Source organism: Saccostrea cucullata, unplaced genomic scaffold (genome assembly GCF_032062105.1).
Source record: "Saccostrea cucullata isolate Sc308-1 unplaced genomic scaffold, CSIRO_AGI_Scuc_v1 ctg503, whole genome shotgun sequence".
NCBI lineage: Eukaryota > Metazoa > Mollusca > Bivalvia > Ostreida > Ostreidae > Saccostrea > Saccostrea cuccullata.
The window spans coordinates 95,821-111,302 of record NW_026935642.1 but is presented as its reverse complement, the minus strand read 5'-3'; the positions used below and the strand labels follow the sequence as shown (position 1 = coordinate 111,302).

General features: G+C 31.4%; 1 protein-coding gene across 7 annotated transcripts in view; it reads left to right on the top strand.

Annotated features, from left to right (window-relative positions):
• The window catches only part of LOC134243468 (regulator of G-protein signaling 6-like), a 32,380-nt gene extending 17,215 nt beyond the window's left edge, over positions 1-15,165 (top strand). For 2 of the 7 annotated variants that reach the window (XM_062725730.1, XM_062725728.1), the window contains 9 exons: positions 1,119-1,220; positions 1,539-1,600; positions 1,710-1,829; positions 2,036-2,239; positions 3,824-3,931; positions 4,597-4,725; positions 6,571-6,774; positions 9,833-9,880; positions 11,978-15,165. In XM_062725730.1, the coding sequence (XP_062581714.1) occupies positions 1,119-1,220; positions 1,539-1,600; positions 1,710-1,829; positions 2,036-2,239; positions 3,824-3,931; positions 4,597-4,725; positions 6,571-6,774; positions 9,833-9,880; positions 11,978-12,194 (1,194 nt within the window). In that variant the 3' untranslated portion in view covers positions 12,195-15,165. Of the gene's footprint in view, positions 1-1,118; positions 1,221-1,538; positions 1,601-1,709; positions 1,830-2,035; positions 2,240-3,823; positions 3,932-4,596; positions 4,726-6,570; positions 6,775-7,824; positions 7,853-9,832; positions 9,881-10,321; positions 10,363-11,977 lie in introns of all 7 variants that reach the window. The other 5 variants (XM_062725731.1, XM_062725729.1, XM_062725732.1 and 2 more) reach the window with 4 other exon arrangements.
• Positions 15,166-15,482: the final 317 nt, after the last annotated feature.

The window sequence follows — 15,482 nt, the reverse complement described above, 5'->3', positions numbered from 1 at the left end:
TTGATAAACTATGGTGCCTTTTAAAAAATTGTGCAATGTGTGGACCTAGGGTCAGGGGTTCATATGTGGTAGGGGCACTACTGATTATTTCTGAATATTGCTGATTAGTTGAAATGCATTTTTTGTTCCCCTACCCTGCCTGTGTGTATTTAGTAACCAAATTAAGCAATTGCTAATTGTATAGTTATGATAAGCAATGGTGCCTCTTGCAAAATTGTGAATGCCATAGTATCTAGCTTAAAACATGAGCCAAATTCAATCATTTGAAAGTTGTTGCGTGATGCTCAGGTGACCTATAAGGTTCATGGGCCTCTTGTTGTTTTTGAGGTATTAAGAGACCCACAAATTCATGAACACCATGAAAATTTAACATTTAATGCCCTATTCACACGGAGAGCTTAATTCGAATTAAACGTAAAGTTACTGCGAATTAGCTTCGCTTAGCGTTCACACGGAGAATTTAATGCGAATTATTTTAATTCGAATTAGTTTACTGCGCATTAAATTACTTCGCATTAGCTCCGTGTGAACGCTAAGTGAAGCTAATTCGAATTAAATTTTGAGGCATGCGTAATGGCAAAATTAGGTCAAATGCCACATGTCCGTGGTCAGCTTGAAGTATTTGTGCTATTTTTTAGTGAAAAACTAAGAAAAATTGTGTTAATCACTAAAATGTGTGTACAGACACTGTAACATTATGTCAAATGCATCTGCTCCTGCATAAGGTGACGTGATTTGCAAATGACGTCATAATAGCATTACTGACGCCTGGCCGTAGAAGGAGAATTTTAATTCGCATTAGTTTACTTCGCATTAGCTGTCGCTGCGAATTAAACTCTCCGTGTGAACAAGGCATAACATTCTAAACTATGAACAGTTTTTCATTAAGGAAATCGAATCCCCACCAACCAATTCTTTTTTCTCAAACCACGAAAACTTGACTTTTGGGATGAATTTTAATGAATTTATTACCCTACCATATTCAAGAATACTTTAATCATTAAGAATTTCCCCAGGTTAATTTGAAGGATAATAATCTACCTTGCTGTATATGTATTGAACTAAATGGTAATATTTTATAATGGTAATATTGTATAATGGTAATATTGTAATTTAAGCCTGGTTGTATAAAGACAATGGAAGAGGGACCAAAGAGGTATTTCCAGCCAAGTCAGATGGCAGCGAGGCGAAGAAAGAACAAGGAATCATATAAAGCTGAGGTAGGGACTGGAGAGAGAACCCCACTCCCCTACCCCCCCCCCCCCTCGACCTTACAAACTCATTCACACAAAGACTTTAATTTATGTAAAGAAAGTTATATTCAGTTGACCTTCAGTATCTTAAACACCAATAACTCAAATACCATGGATATGTCAAAACATTTTCTTTCAAATTCCTAATTAGTTATTTTTGAAGTATTTTACCCTTGATATTTTGAGTATTCTGATGTCTTTTTTTTTGTCCCATTGAGGATGAGTTCATAAGATTTTTAATGTTGTATAAATGTATGCATATTCAAGTTCTGCTTGTTGTTCCAGATTAAGTTTCTCCAGAGAGCCCTAGAGAAACCCAAGCCAAAACTCTCTAAGGTCCTTGAAAGGTAAACTGTATATACATAATAAAAATATTTTTACCTATTAAAAGTTTCTATCCAACTTCAAAACATGAAATACCCTCTTTATATATGAGTCATTGTTCTTTTCCCTCAGTTACCTGACCTGGAATGAGCAGTACCAGGAATACGATCCGTTTCTGGATCAGAGTGCAGCGCTTCCATCCAATCCCTGGATCTCTGATGACACGTTGTTCTGGGAAGCCAATGACAACTTGTAAGAATACTATTAATGTGTAAAGAATGTACTATGTTAAGAAGATAGGCTTCTTATACAGCAGTTGAATGACTTCAGTTATATAAACTGGTTCTAAATTTGACTCTGGAAACTCTTCTTACTGAAGATGTTTTTTGTAAAGTGTTAAAGAAAGAATTCATTTTTCCCCCTATATTTCTGCTCTGATACACCCTTTGCTTTTGTAGGGTAAAGATTCCCACAGAATTAAGAGTCAAGAAATGGGGGATTAGCTTTTACAACCTGATTAAGGATGAGCAGGGGCTGACGGAGTTTGAGAGCTTTCTACATACGGAGTACAGTCAGGAAAACATCAGGTTCTGGAAGGAAGTGGAGGATATGAAGTACGGACCTCGGTCACTGGTTGTGGCCTCTGTGGACAAAATCTACAGGTATATATAACATAACTTGGCTACTCGCATAGTAAACTTAATTTTTATCAGCCCATGTGAAAAAATTTTAAACTCCCGATAACCCATTGTGGTACTCAGCAACAATGTAGCTTAGGCATAGCAACAAATTACTTGAAAAAAATACAAAGAAGGATTGTCACATAACAATTATTTGCATCTTCTATAAATGTTATTAAAATGTATATGACATCAAATTTTCATCACTTAATGGCTCAGGTATTTCCAACCCAATTGGGAATAAACTTGAAGTTCAAATCATGATCCCAATGCAGGGGAGTCTATAACATCAGAGACCCTATAATTTGTAATATTTCATGAATATGATTTTAAAACAGTTGAAAAAGTAAAGATGAAATTATGTTACAATATTCAGTAAACTTCTTTTAAAAGTCTACCTTTACTACATGTACATATTGAAGTTCAGGTGAAGTTTAACTGACCAAGGGAGTTTACTTAAAATTGTATTATCATATCATGCTTACAGCAGAATGCTATGGGACATTCAAGAGTTGTACAGAGCTTCGTTTGCCCAAACAGTTTTGTCTGACATATTGGATATGAATTTAACAAAAGTTATTTCCTGTTGGTCACTATATTGGAGGTCAACATGCTTAAATTTCTCAATTTTCAAATGCCAAGTAGTCATGGCCATAGTGACTATAAAGAATGCATGACCAAAGGAAATAACTTTAAGTGAAAAGAACTATATGCGGTATATTGCATATGTTTGCCCCCACAAAAGTCAAATTTTGAAAACTTCCTGAAATGTGCTGAATTCAATAAATTGTACGAGAAATATAAGTTAACAGAAAATATTATAGTTCCAGAGCAGTGTATTCACAATTTCTGTTTTTATGACGTCACAAACTAGTCCGATTTTATATCCTTTTTCAGAAAGAGGACAAAATGGACAAAATTTCAACAATTTAAGCTTTAAAATTTATAGAGCGCATGTGTGTTCAGGAACAATATTGACATATTTCATTGATATTATCATTCTACACATTATATCAAAATATTTATCCTGAACACACATTTGGTCTTTTATTTAAAATATCGACGAAATATGTACATTTTTCTGCAAAATTCATAAAAAACTGAAATTTACGTCATATTTGTGACAACATTACGTACATATGACGTCATTACTTATGAAATTATTCAGTGCTTTGAAGTCAGCATATACTCCCCTGTTTAAGGACTTAATTAAATATTACTCCATCAAAGTTTGATTTTGGGGGGCAAATGTTGGTTAATACCGCATATAGTTCTTTGTCAAAAGAACACTTGTAATAATAGTTGAAGACAGAAACTTCAGGCATGAATAGTTTTTGAATAGACAATGTCTAAATACAAAAGATATTTACATATATTCAAGGCACTGACAGGTACAAGTATAGTATATGTGAAGAGAATATTTAGGTAGGCATAAAGGTAAAAATAATTAGGTCATTATAATACCTTTGTGATAATAAAAAACATAATACTAGACACTGACTGTGATAACTGGCACATCTAGTTCAAACCTTATTAATATTTTTGGTGACTTTTTTTTTTCAACAGAGAATATTTAGCTAAAGGAGCACCAAAAGAAATAAATATAGACAGCAAAACATTAGAAACAGTCAATAAAAACAGAGAGAAGTTGCATGGTAAACCAGATGCTTTAAGGTACTTGTATATTTCCTATTGTTTTGATGCATTTCATTCTGATGGAAATAGTTTATTAAAAATTAAAATATATATACTTAGATTTTGTTTCTCTACTTCCATTTTGCGATCTTCATGCATAAATATACTGAGAAATTGCATCTGTTATGTATTTTTTATAGGGATATCAAATCGGTCAATATTTGATAATCGGTTACTTGGACGTTTTTCCGATCGAGTACCCAGGTACTCAGTAAAACTAAAATTGTAAATACATGTACAAGTCTGTTAATTTAAACTCAGTTAAGCTATGTTATACCCCAATGTTGTTTTTATTATGTTTTTTGTGCATGTTTTAAAAAAAATAGTTAACCGGGTACTCGTTGACATCCCTAATAAAAAAAGAATGTAGAATCCGAGAAAAGATTCTTTAGACTACTGTAGAAGTACTTTTGTCCGCATGGTATTAAAATACGCTATGTACGTGGTCTCAAATTTTCCGCAGAAATTTGCCAAGTGTACTTAAAATAAATGTAAGGCATATAGTGACAGTCTCGGAAATTGGAGTAATTTTCTACCAGCAGATTGAACAGAAATTGAGATTCCGTGGAATTATGACCTCGCGGAAAAAAGTACGTCTACAGTATATGTTAAATGTATTTTTGACATATTTGAAAACCTTACAGGTATATATTTGACCCTGCCCAGGAACATATATATTTACTGATGAAGAAAGATAGTTATCCTCGATTCCTAAGATCTGACCAGTATCTGACCCTGAAAGAGACTGCCCATAATCAGCCAATAAAGAAAAGGTAAAGTATACATTATTTTCAACAGCCTCACATAGTTAAAAATAGTTTTAAACAGTAGAATTTTTTTTACCTTAATTTTTCTTGCAAGATTTATTATACGCCCGTCTTAAGACGGGACGTATTATGTTATAGGCTTCATGTCCGTCCGTCCGTCCGTCTGTCCACTCGTGTCCGGCTCATAACTTCAATACTATTAGGCCTAGGACTATCAAACTTTGTCAAGTGGTACTTTTTGGGTAGACGGTGTGTCCCGCACAAAAAGTAGGTCACTCTGACCTTTAATAAAGATGCTATGGCCAAATAAGGAAAAATCCTGTCCGGCTCATAACTAGAAAACTATTAGACCTAGAGCTATCAAACTTGGCAAATATATACATCTTAGGTAGAAGGTGTGTCGCGGCCTATTTCAAGGTCACTTTGACTTTAATTTAAGTGAAATTTTTTAAAAAATTAATTCTTTTAAATTTTCAATTTTATAATCCTAAAAAATGTAAAATTATAGTTGTATCCTTGTTAAAAAATGTTAAATCAAGTAAAAAACTTATTTTTTCATCATATACTTTACAGTAATCTGTGGGAAATGTTAATGTTGTAAGAGGAATGCAGTTTGTCCCATGGGCATAATTAACAAGCACTGGTCAAGAAGAATTTTGATAGCAGAAATGTGCATGTCAAATTAGAGAAAAATTAATGAGTTTTGTCAAGAGTTAACTGGAAGACCATCTCTGACCATGCAGCTGTTGTCTCTTGGGAGTTGGGCAAAAAGAAATGGCCTCATAGTTGCTTGTGTTAATTAAGAGTTCTTGATGGCTAGTTCAGATAAAGATCTTTCAATTAGATATTTGGTGTAATGTAATTAAAACAAATTGATGTTTTAAAATACAGTATATGATTAAAACTAAATTAATATTGTATGATATAATAAAAACTAATTATACATATTTACATTGAAAAAAAAATACATTTCAATTTTTATATATTTGCAACAAATTGCAGAGTGCCATGTCTTATAAAATTTTATAGTCTAAAGAATAATTTCTGTTTGATGTTTTTAGACTGTAGCATTTTTAATCAATCATAAAATATACAATAAAAAAAGCAGCAGATGGATATTTGTTAAGCTCGAACTTAGCCAGTTTAGAATTATGTGATGTATTATTTCTTATAATTATTGCCTACACTCTTAGAGATGTATGTACAATAAATATGATAAGGAATTAATGGAAATTAGATCATTGAAATCAGTGTCAATCTTGTAATCTTGAACTTGGTAATCAAAGTTACCTGATTTTCTTGCACTCTAATACCAATTTATGATCATTATTGAACAATATTTGACGGGTGTATCATGCTGTGGCGGGGCACTTTATTTTTAGAGTAAATTTTATTATTTAGTGTACATTTACATGTGTATGTCTGTTATTTCAATGATAGATTACTGATAGTATTGCTGTTAAACAGCTTATTTTTCATTCATATTAACTCCTATGAAAAGATAATTCATGATATGATCATATTAATTATCAATGTCATTTGTATTAACTCCTATAAAAAGATCATTCATAGTATGATCATATTGATTATCAATATATGTAAGTTTTAATTTTAGTCAGTGTCCTTTGGTATGTGAGGGTTTACTACTTGGTAAAACATTTTCATTAGCTGGTTTAGGTTTCACATCCACACCTTGTGTTTGCATTATTGGTTCATATGTACCGGTAATAATTCTGAGTGCTTTCATTTAAAGGGAACTTTGTTGATGGTTGAATTTTTTTGTATTTCATATTTCATTTAAATGTAACTGAATAAAGTAACTGAGATTTTTGATGAAGTACTGGTTTGTAGGTTCTTTGGGTTTGGGAGTGGAAAAACCCAGATCAAGCGACAGACGCCAAGCCCCAAGTTACCTCGCCGCAGCACGTCCAGTGAAAGAGAGGCTAACTCTGACATCAGCGGGGATTCCCCCATCCATTCCATTACACCAATGCATTCCTACAGCACGGGGAATCTAAAGGACATGGATATAAAGCAAACCCCCACCTCCTCCAGGTAGGTGACTGGATAAACTTAATGCATGGGCAACATTCAGTTGTAGAGAAGTTTGGATATAATCAGTGGTAGAGAATGGTAGAGTGTGGCTAAAAAAAACGTGTGTTTATTAATAATTCAAACTTTATATCTCAAGTCATAAAACTGAATACCTTTATAATTATGTGTTTTATTGAATGGTATTGATAATTTGCCAAACTCTAAATGGTTTTTTTTTCACCTCTGTTTATCCTGATCTTTGAAATGCATACCCATTCAGGTCTACTTGTAGAAAATGGTGCAGTTAAAACACATACTTATAATCATATATTTTTTTTTTTTAGAACAATATCATATTTTCATGTTATTTGATTTATGAATGGGTATACATGTACTTTTCTGAAGTGTCATAATTTAGCTGTATAGCTATAGAATTGCACACTAATATTCCAAAGTGCCCATTCTTTTTGTCTAATTCTCTCAAAGAGCATGTGCTTTTACTCAGATTTCTAAAGGGCTCAGATAGCAGCCTGCTAAAGAGGTAAGGCTATGTGGCTCCTGTTTTGTTCAAATTCCTTGTTTGTCAGGTCTTGTGGTATGGCTTTATAAAGATTTATTCACACAAGGACAGAATATTTACATATGTCATTAATGTCTCCTCACCAAGTAAAATATAAATTTAATGTTGTATGCATTACCGTTACTTTTTGAGAACACCCAAAAGTAGCTAACACGTACTAGATAATATTGTGATGATTAACAAAGAAAAATAAGAGAAAGTTCTCTAGTTAACAATTAGATTTGTCTGAAAAGTTTGTACTAAAGATGTCCTCACTTTTGGGTGTTCTCAACACATGTCACATGCATGTTAATGGTGTTCACTTGATATTGTGATATTTGTGTTGTGCCCTCAGATCTGAGCAACACAAGGTAAACAAAACACATTTAAAATATGTACTTCAAAATACATATTAATATAATCTACCACATTGTAGTTTGCATCTAAATTAAGTTATTGAAAACTCATTCATATTTTCACGCATTAATATATGAATTTCTACCTTTAATAAGGTTCTATGTAGCGTTGGAGTAATCACGCGTAAGTGACTTATCACACAACTGATGTATTTTGTCTGCTTTTCAGCACAGTATCCATAATATTTTCTCTACTAGCGTTATGTTAGAGATTTATACGTTATATGCTTTCAGGAAGAAATTTAACCTTTTGAAGGTTTGATCTGGATTCTTGAATCCTTTTACTATATATAAGTCTGGTGTGGGAGAATTCACATACAAAAATATATGCTTCATTCGTACAATTCCTAATGCAGCTGTGGGGCTTTAATCTTATAGAGAAGGAGTAATATAGAATTATTTAACCAGGAGATTTCAATTGTAAACAGAGCAGTGGAAGTAGGGAAGAACTTATACCTGTGCTGAGGAATGCTTTTTTTCCCATATATCCTCCATTATTGACCAATCACAGCCCAGTAACATCTATCATTGACCAATCACAGCCAAGTAGCTTCTATAGATATTTGAATTTTTTTTATTTAAAGACCTACATGTAATGAATTTTCATAACATGACATTAAAACTTGTATTCAATTCAAAATGTTAATGAATAAATTTTAACTTTAATTAAGTTTAAGAGAAAAGTATTAATCCACATCATTTTATATAAAATAATGAAAGAGAGATTTGACTTTCGGTTATTGGGCTGCTGATTGAACATATTAGCCAGATATAAATGAAACTTGGTGTGAAATGTTGACCTCTAACCCTTTCAAGTAGATGTTAGGTTTTGGAATATGTTTGTTAGTAATGGAATATTCTATTACCATGGTAGTTAACATATTGGTGGGCTTAATTAGTACAGTAAAATATGCTTATATCAAAGTGTCAAGGAAACAATTTGCCTTACATTTAAGTTATATCCATTAAGCTCAAAATTTAATTTACAACCACTGGAAATAAAATAAATGTCCTGTAAACATGAGTTCATTATAAGCATGTTCAGTATAAGCATGTTTTACTGTACAACCTAAGGTGTCCTGAAAAAGGTAGTTAACAAAGGTTCAGTTATTTAAGAATGTAAGGATAGTTAGTTGCTATGAAGGGGTAATTGGTGCCTTGGATGAAGGGCTTGTAGTCAAACCACAACAGGGAATGGTGTTTGGTAGTGGCTGGATAGAAATGATAATGCTGTAGACTTATATTGTATTTATTATAGCTATACATTTTATATTCAATTATAATTCAATTAATGATGTCTAGGACCTTTTCTGTATGTAAACAAAGATAAAGTAAAATAATATACCAGGATTTACAATAAAGATGTATAAGAGACATCTAGAAAATGAAAAAAAACATGTCATGTTTGAAATATTGGAATTGCTAAGAAAAACTATCATTCTGTTTGTTTTAAGAAGTAAATATTCTCTAATGCAACAGCTCAGCAAGCTTTCTATTTCAAAAATTCAAGTGATATTGTCAGTAATTATAAGAATTTATGGACTTAACATGAAAACAATATAGTTGTCACGGTCTTAATTCATAACTTAATTAATCTAATTTTTTTCTTGGAGATCGAGCCGAGGTTTTGATTTTTTTTAAAAAGTCTGATTTATCCTCAACACCATAATTGATTTAAGATGTGAAAAGTATTTACCGGTATATGCCTCAAACTTACTTTACATTGAATTACGGTACAATGTATATATAATCAGAGTAAGGTACTGTAGCACCCCTTAATAATTTGGTGGAGGAAACCTAAGATTTCTTGATTTGTCAGATAGAGTTGTTTCCCATTGATTATTTGTAACATTAATTTTAAAATTATTAATCTGTTAAGACATGAAATTTTATCTTATATTTTAAGTAAGACTTAACATTTTTATATAGACATGTTGTTGGAGTGTGTTTTTTTTTAATAAAAAGCAAAAAATAATTAAAAAAAACAAAAAAAAAACATTTTTTTAATATTGCATGGAGGATGATATCTTTGATTGTAAGGTAGATTATAACATTCAATTATTCAGCAAGGATGGTAACATTTCCTATATGATTTTATTTTAAGCCTAAGAATTAAACCGACATATGTTCAGACAACCCCTCCTGCTGTCCGGTAGGTATAAGATTACATATGCCCCCCTATCATTTACTCTTCATACTGTATCTCGCAATCTTTAATACTTGAATTCTGAAAGTCAAAATTTAATTCCAGTTGTTTGTACAGAGCAAATTCCATGTTCTTTGTTGATTCTACCCAAATTTTCCAAATTACTATAGTTAATTCCTCTACTTGCAAAGACTAATGTTATGTTAATATATTTGAAGTTCTTAAACTTGATTTCAAACAAATGATGAAACATACTCCATCACATGGCTTTAATTAATATTTACTGGCAGTTTAACCAACATAACACTAGAGCTTAAGATAATGTCACCAATTTAGATTGACTATGAATGTGTCTCTCACAGTATTAATTATTACTTGTATTTTCTGCACGTTTTGTTTAAATTCTACCCCTAAAGGTTACTATTTCTCCTAATATTATACTCACAGGTTATCACAGAGTAAATTCCCAGGAATAACTAAGAAGCAGGGTAAGAACTAGGGTAGAATCAACTGCTTAATTGGCCATGCTTCATTCATCTCTGGCTAATACAGCATAACACTGCATTCTCAATAAAGCATAACTATGCAGCATACAGTATAACACAGTATTTCCTCAATGAAGCCCTAATAATGTCACAACTATAATTCTAGACTACTATGTATATGGGATGGCAATGCTCCTTTAATAATAATACTAAAACCTCAGTATATGGTTGCATATGTGGGGAATTTCCTTTGTGCAGACAAATGGAGCATTTCTTTACAAATCTACAAATGTGCTGGAATTTGCTTGTATTAATAATCAAATGGCTTATTGCTCTTTATATCTATAAACTCTGCTTAATGAATGTATATACTGCAGTGGAAATTGAAGGAATTAATCTTTTTTCGAAGGAGCTGAATCATATAAGCATATGAAGCATTTATCTTCATACAATATATTGCATTATCATATCATATGTGATTTTCTCTTTAAGGTATATTTGGTGCCATGAACAACTACAAAGTTTGCATATCTTGTAAAGCATGTTCATGAATCAGAATTCATTCAAAATTCATCTCCATTTTCATAATTTTTCCTACATAGTTATCATCTATACACATTTGTACGTTAAAATACCAGTAAAGATGTATACATTTATATTTATATAATAGTGTTGCATTATGCATGTACTATGCCTAAATAGTAGGCAGGGTATGGTGCATTTGGTGCCATAGAACAACTGACTGTTAATTATTTATGCGGCAATCTATTTGCAAAATATCGGTGCTTAAACAGCGCACCTGCAAGAACTAATTCAAAATATTCATGCTAAAATTGTTTGCATGCTTAGTTATTTTGGTTACTAGTATTTTCTCTAAATAAGTCATTTACTGTCCCAAAGCAACACATCTTTATTTTCTGTTTTGTTCGTAAGCCTTATTTGTTTGCAGACGTCGATTCTCATTGATAATTTTCTTTTACATCCTTCAATCAAGCGTCATATAGGCCTAAAAAAGCGTTTTAATGACCCTATAAAATCAGTTCATCTAACGATCTGTATGTAATTAGTTTGAAAGTTTGTTGTACACATTAATCTAAAGTTCCTTAGAATAATATAACTGTTTTCAAATAATATTTGTCTATTTTCTCCTTCTTGTGTCAATTGTATAAATTAAGTTTATATATTTCATAAAATTATATCAACCAGTGATCGTCTCTATGGCGTAATCGATAAGGCATATATCTCATGGTCGTCAATCTGTGCATGGAAGAATTTGTAAATAAAGCCGTGCACTGTGTTTTCAGAACTATGCGAAATAATTTTTATATAGTACAGGAAGCATAATAATGAATCTTATTTTGCATGTGTTTTCAGAAATGAATAATTTTGTATAGCAAGATGCTATTGTTTGTTTGTATGCTTTTTTTAAAGATTCAGGATTACTGGTAAAATTTTTTTGAATGTTTTTGTTTTTTTTTCAAGATGTTATTTTAATATCTTAAAGATTTTTTTCCTAAATAATTATAACGTGGATGAGTATATACAGATTTTTTTTTATAATTATATTGCCATTTAGAGCCTCTTTGTCATTGTATCATGTTGAAATATTTTTCTTCAGTGGACTCTCCCCCGGGCAAACCAGAAGGCGGTCTGACGAACCCAGCCGCACAAGGTCAATGAATATCGGCGACCCGCGACGAAAGAGCAACTTGGAAGTTCCACGTTCATTTCCGATCTCTACAGATAAACGAAAGTCTGATGCTGCTACACTGCTAAGTCTGAATGTCCCAGCCAAGAACAACAGCATAGCACCCTGGGAAGGGGAGGACCAGTAAAGGACCAGTTTACAAAGATGTGTTTTAAAAATAATGTTGGACATGTTCTATAGTTCTAGCTGTTATTTGCATATCAGTGCATTAGAGAGTTTACTTATAGAACTGTTTTGTTTTGTTTTGTAGACAATCATATTTTTTCAAGTGACATTCAAAATGTGAAATAGTATTAGTGCAATTGCACAAGACCCTTTTGTTTCCCCCCACTATTTGGTCCTATTGTGTGATATATATGTTGACATTATTTTTTCACAGCTCAAAACCATCTCTCCGATACAGATATTTTTCGCCATTTTATTTTGTATACATGTTTTTAGGTGCTATATTTTTTAATCTGCTTATCCCCCTAGTGCTTTGAATTCCAGTACTATGTTATGTTTAATAGTGAATGATTCCTATAATACATTCAAACCTGTATTAAATCCAACCACGAAAGAAATAAGAATGAGGATTGTATACGTGTATATATACACAGTCATCATTTGGTGATTCTGCAAGCTGTACATAATATCGCCACAATTTTCTGAAGGTTCAAGTCAGTAAAAAATGAATGTACATGATTAACACATATTTATTTTTCAAACTTCAAAAGTATGGTAACTGTTAACTGGTTAAGTGTCGTTTCTATAATGCTAGTACTTGTATGTTCTTCTTAGTGCTCTTCCATCAAAAAAGATTTCATTCAGCTGAACGTATTCCACAGTGTTAAGAAAAAAAAAGATTCAGTCCATTAACTGAAATAAAAAAATGTCAGTTGATAAATTCAGGTTTGTTTTTATGTAAGGGTAATATCTAATGCTTTCTGCTTGAAAAAAAATTTTGTGTTATGGTAGGGAAATAACTGTTTTTTTTTTTTTTTTTTTTTTTTTTTGCATATTGATCTCCAAGCCAAAAGATAGACATTTCTATGAATGCAACAGTGCTCAATATAAAATATCACTTAGTTAAAGTACTTAAATATTTAAAAATGACTTTAAAAATTATGGTATATTCATATGGGGAAATGGTAAATGATATATAAAGTCATACATTTTCAGTATTAAACTGAAAAGCTGCTGAAATCTGCGATTAGTACAGGAATACATGCATAGCTTGGGCAGTTTTGTATTAACTCGATCAGTACTGTATTTAATTTTCTGAAGTAAATCTTAAGTACTTGTATGCATACTTGTAACAGTAAAATGACGTAGGGTAATAATTTTTATTATCATTATATTTCAACAGTTTATTCCTTTTTTCTCAGGTAAACTTTGGTCATGACCTTTTTTCCAAATGTTCCAAATGTACTTAATTTCTTCATGCCAAAAAAGAAAAGGATATTAAAATAGGATTTGATCCCACAAGTTTATATTAACTGCTGCGTTATAAGAAAAAAAAAGGACCATGTTTCATCGCTGATGCTATATAACATCAGAATGGGCACAATCCTAATGTAAGATACCTTCTGTGAGAAATATTATTTCATGGTTATCTGTATATCAGTAAATTTTCAAAAAGTCAAAACTTGTACATGTATTAGCTGATATGGTGATGTTTTACTGTGATGTTTAGATTTGTGTAATATTAAATTGTACATTCCATTCTCGATCTGTTAGTTGTTCATCAAGCTAGAGATCTCGGTTTCAGATATATAATCATGTCAGTGTAATTTGATTATGATATAAGCTATAAATTACTCTAAGTTACCTGAATAATATCACCGTTTATCACAACCAGTTTTGTTAAAAACTAAGTCAATAAAATTTTTGTTTCATACATTCCTTGAAACAAATGTAATTTTTGTATATGACTGTGTACATCATTTTAATTATGCCAAATTAAATGTGCAGGGCTGTGAAATTTAGAATTTCATACTTGAGAAGATCCATCAGTTTGCTTTACATGCATGTTCATTCTAAAAATAATTCCTGACCACCATTGCTAATATAGTGCAATCTAACTCTTTTATATTCGATGCCCTTTTCAGTCCTGATGTATATTTGTATATGCCTATTCATATTTAACCTGTCTAGTCTTATATACATGTATATACATATTTTGTCAAATCCAAATATAGTCACCATGTACTTAACATTTCCCAATATTTTATATTATACATAATTTTGTGTTCACTAAACCAATCACACACTAAGTTGTGGTGTTACGTGTATGTTACTATCACATTGATTGATGACACTAATGTGCGTAGGGTTTATATTGTTGGTTGAGATGCACAAATGTGCATGAAGTGTTTACTGAGTTGTTGAGGTATATGTGTACTAATACTAATTAGTACTAGTACTACATTAATACTAGGTGCAATATTCTTCTAGTCAGTTATTGTATCAATTGATTAAATTGTTATGGATATCAGATATGATAGAAAAATGTGATTTTAAGAAATTATTTTATGCTAGCATATTGTTAAGGATTATATGGAAGGAAACCACAGCACATGAAAATATAGTCTTGCTTTTAAATACTGAATATCTATCTGAAAATAAGGTGCTGTGGAAATATAGTGATTTACAGTATAGAATTTGTTAAAATTTCTTTTGAACTTCAAATTAATGTACATGTGAAAAAAAACTTCTACATGTATGGGATTTGCATATAAATTTTTATGTTTAAGATATAATATTTCCTCAATCGATTTAAAACCTTTATTGTGAAAGGTTTATAGAGAATGTATATTTAATAAACCCACTAGTTTGAATGTGAAAGATGGAGAGAAAAAATATTATTAAAGATATAAGCCTAACTTTATGTTGTATTGTTGATGAGAGTGCTTAGCTTTATGTATATTAATCGTATATATAAACTACACTGTATAAATGGGAATAAAATTCCATTGTTTTCATGTACTATAGAGAAAATGCACTTTAATGACATTTTTTAACAAAAAAAAATGCAATATCCAGAAGATTCTTTTAACCTTTAATTGAATTGTTTTAGAATTGCTTTATACTCATATTAAAACAAGTGAGGAAACCTTTGTTATGTTTGTCTTGTATTCTTGCATTGGATTGACTATATAAACTATTTTTTTCATTGTGAAAAGTAGCTAAAATTAGTAAACAAGAGGTCCTTCGGCTATAATGCTTACCTGAGTTGCCATTCTTTTCCTGTTGGGCCATCTTTTTCTAAGGACATGGTTATATTGAGTAAGGGTGCCTCTTCTAAAACTAAGAATTTCATTGCTCCAAGGTCAAGGTTTCTAGATTTACAATGGTAATTATGTTGATTACAAGTCTAATACATTAATTCTTAGAAAATCTTATCTCTCTGGCCTCGAAGTCAGTGGCACTTACA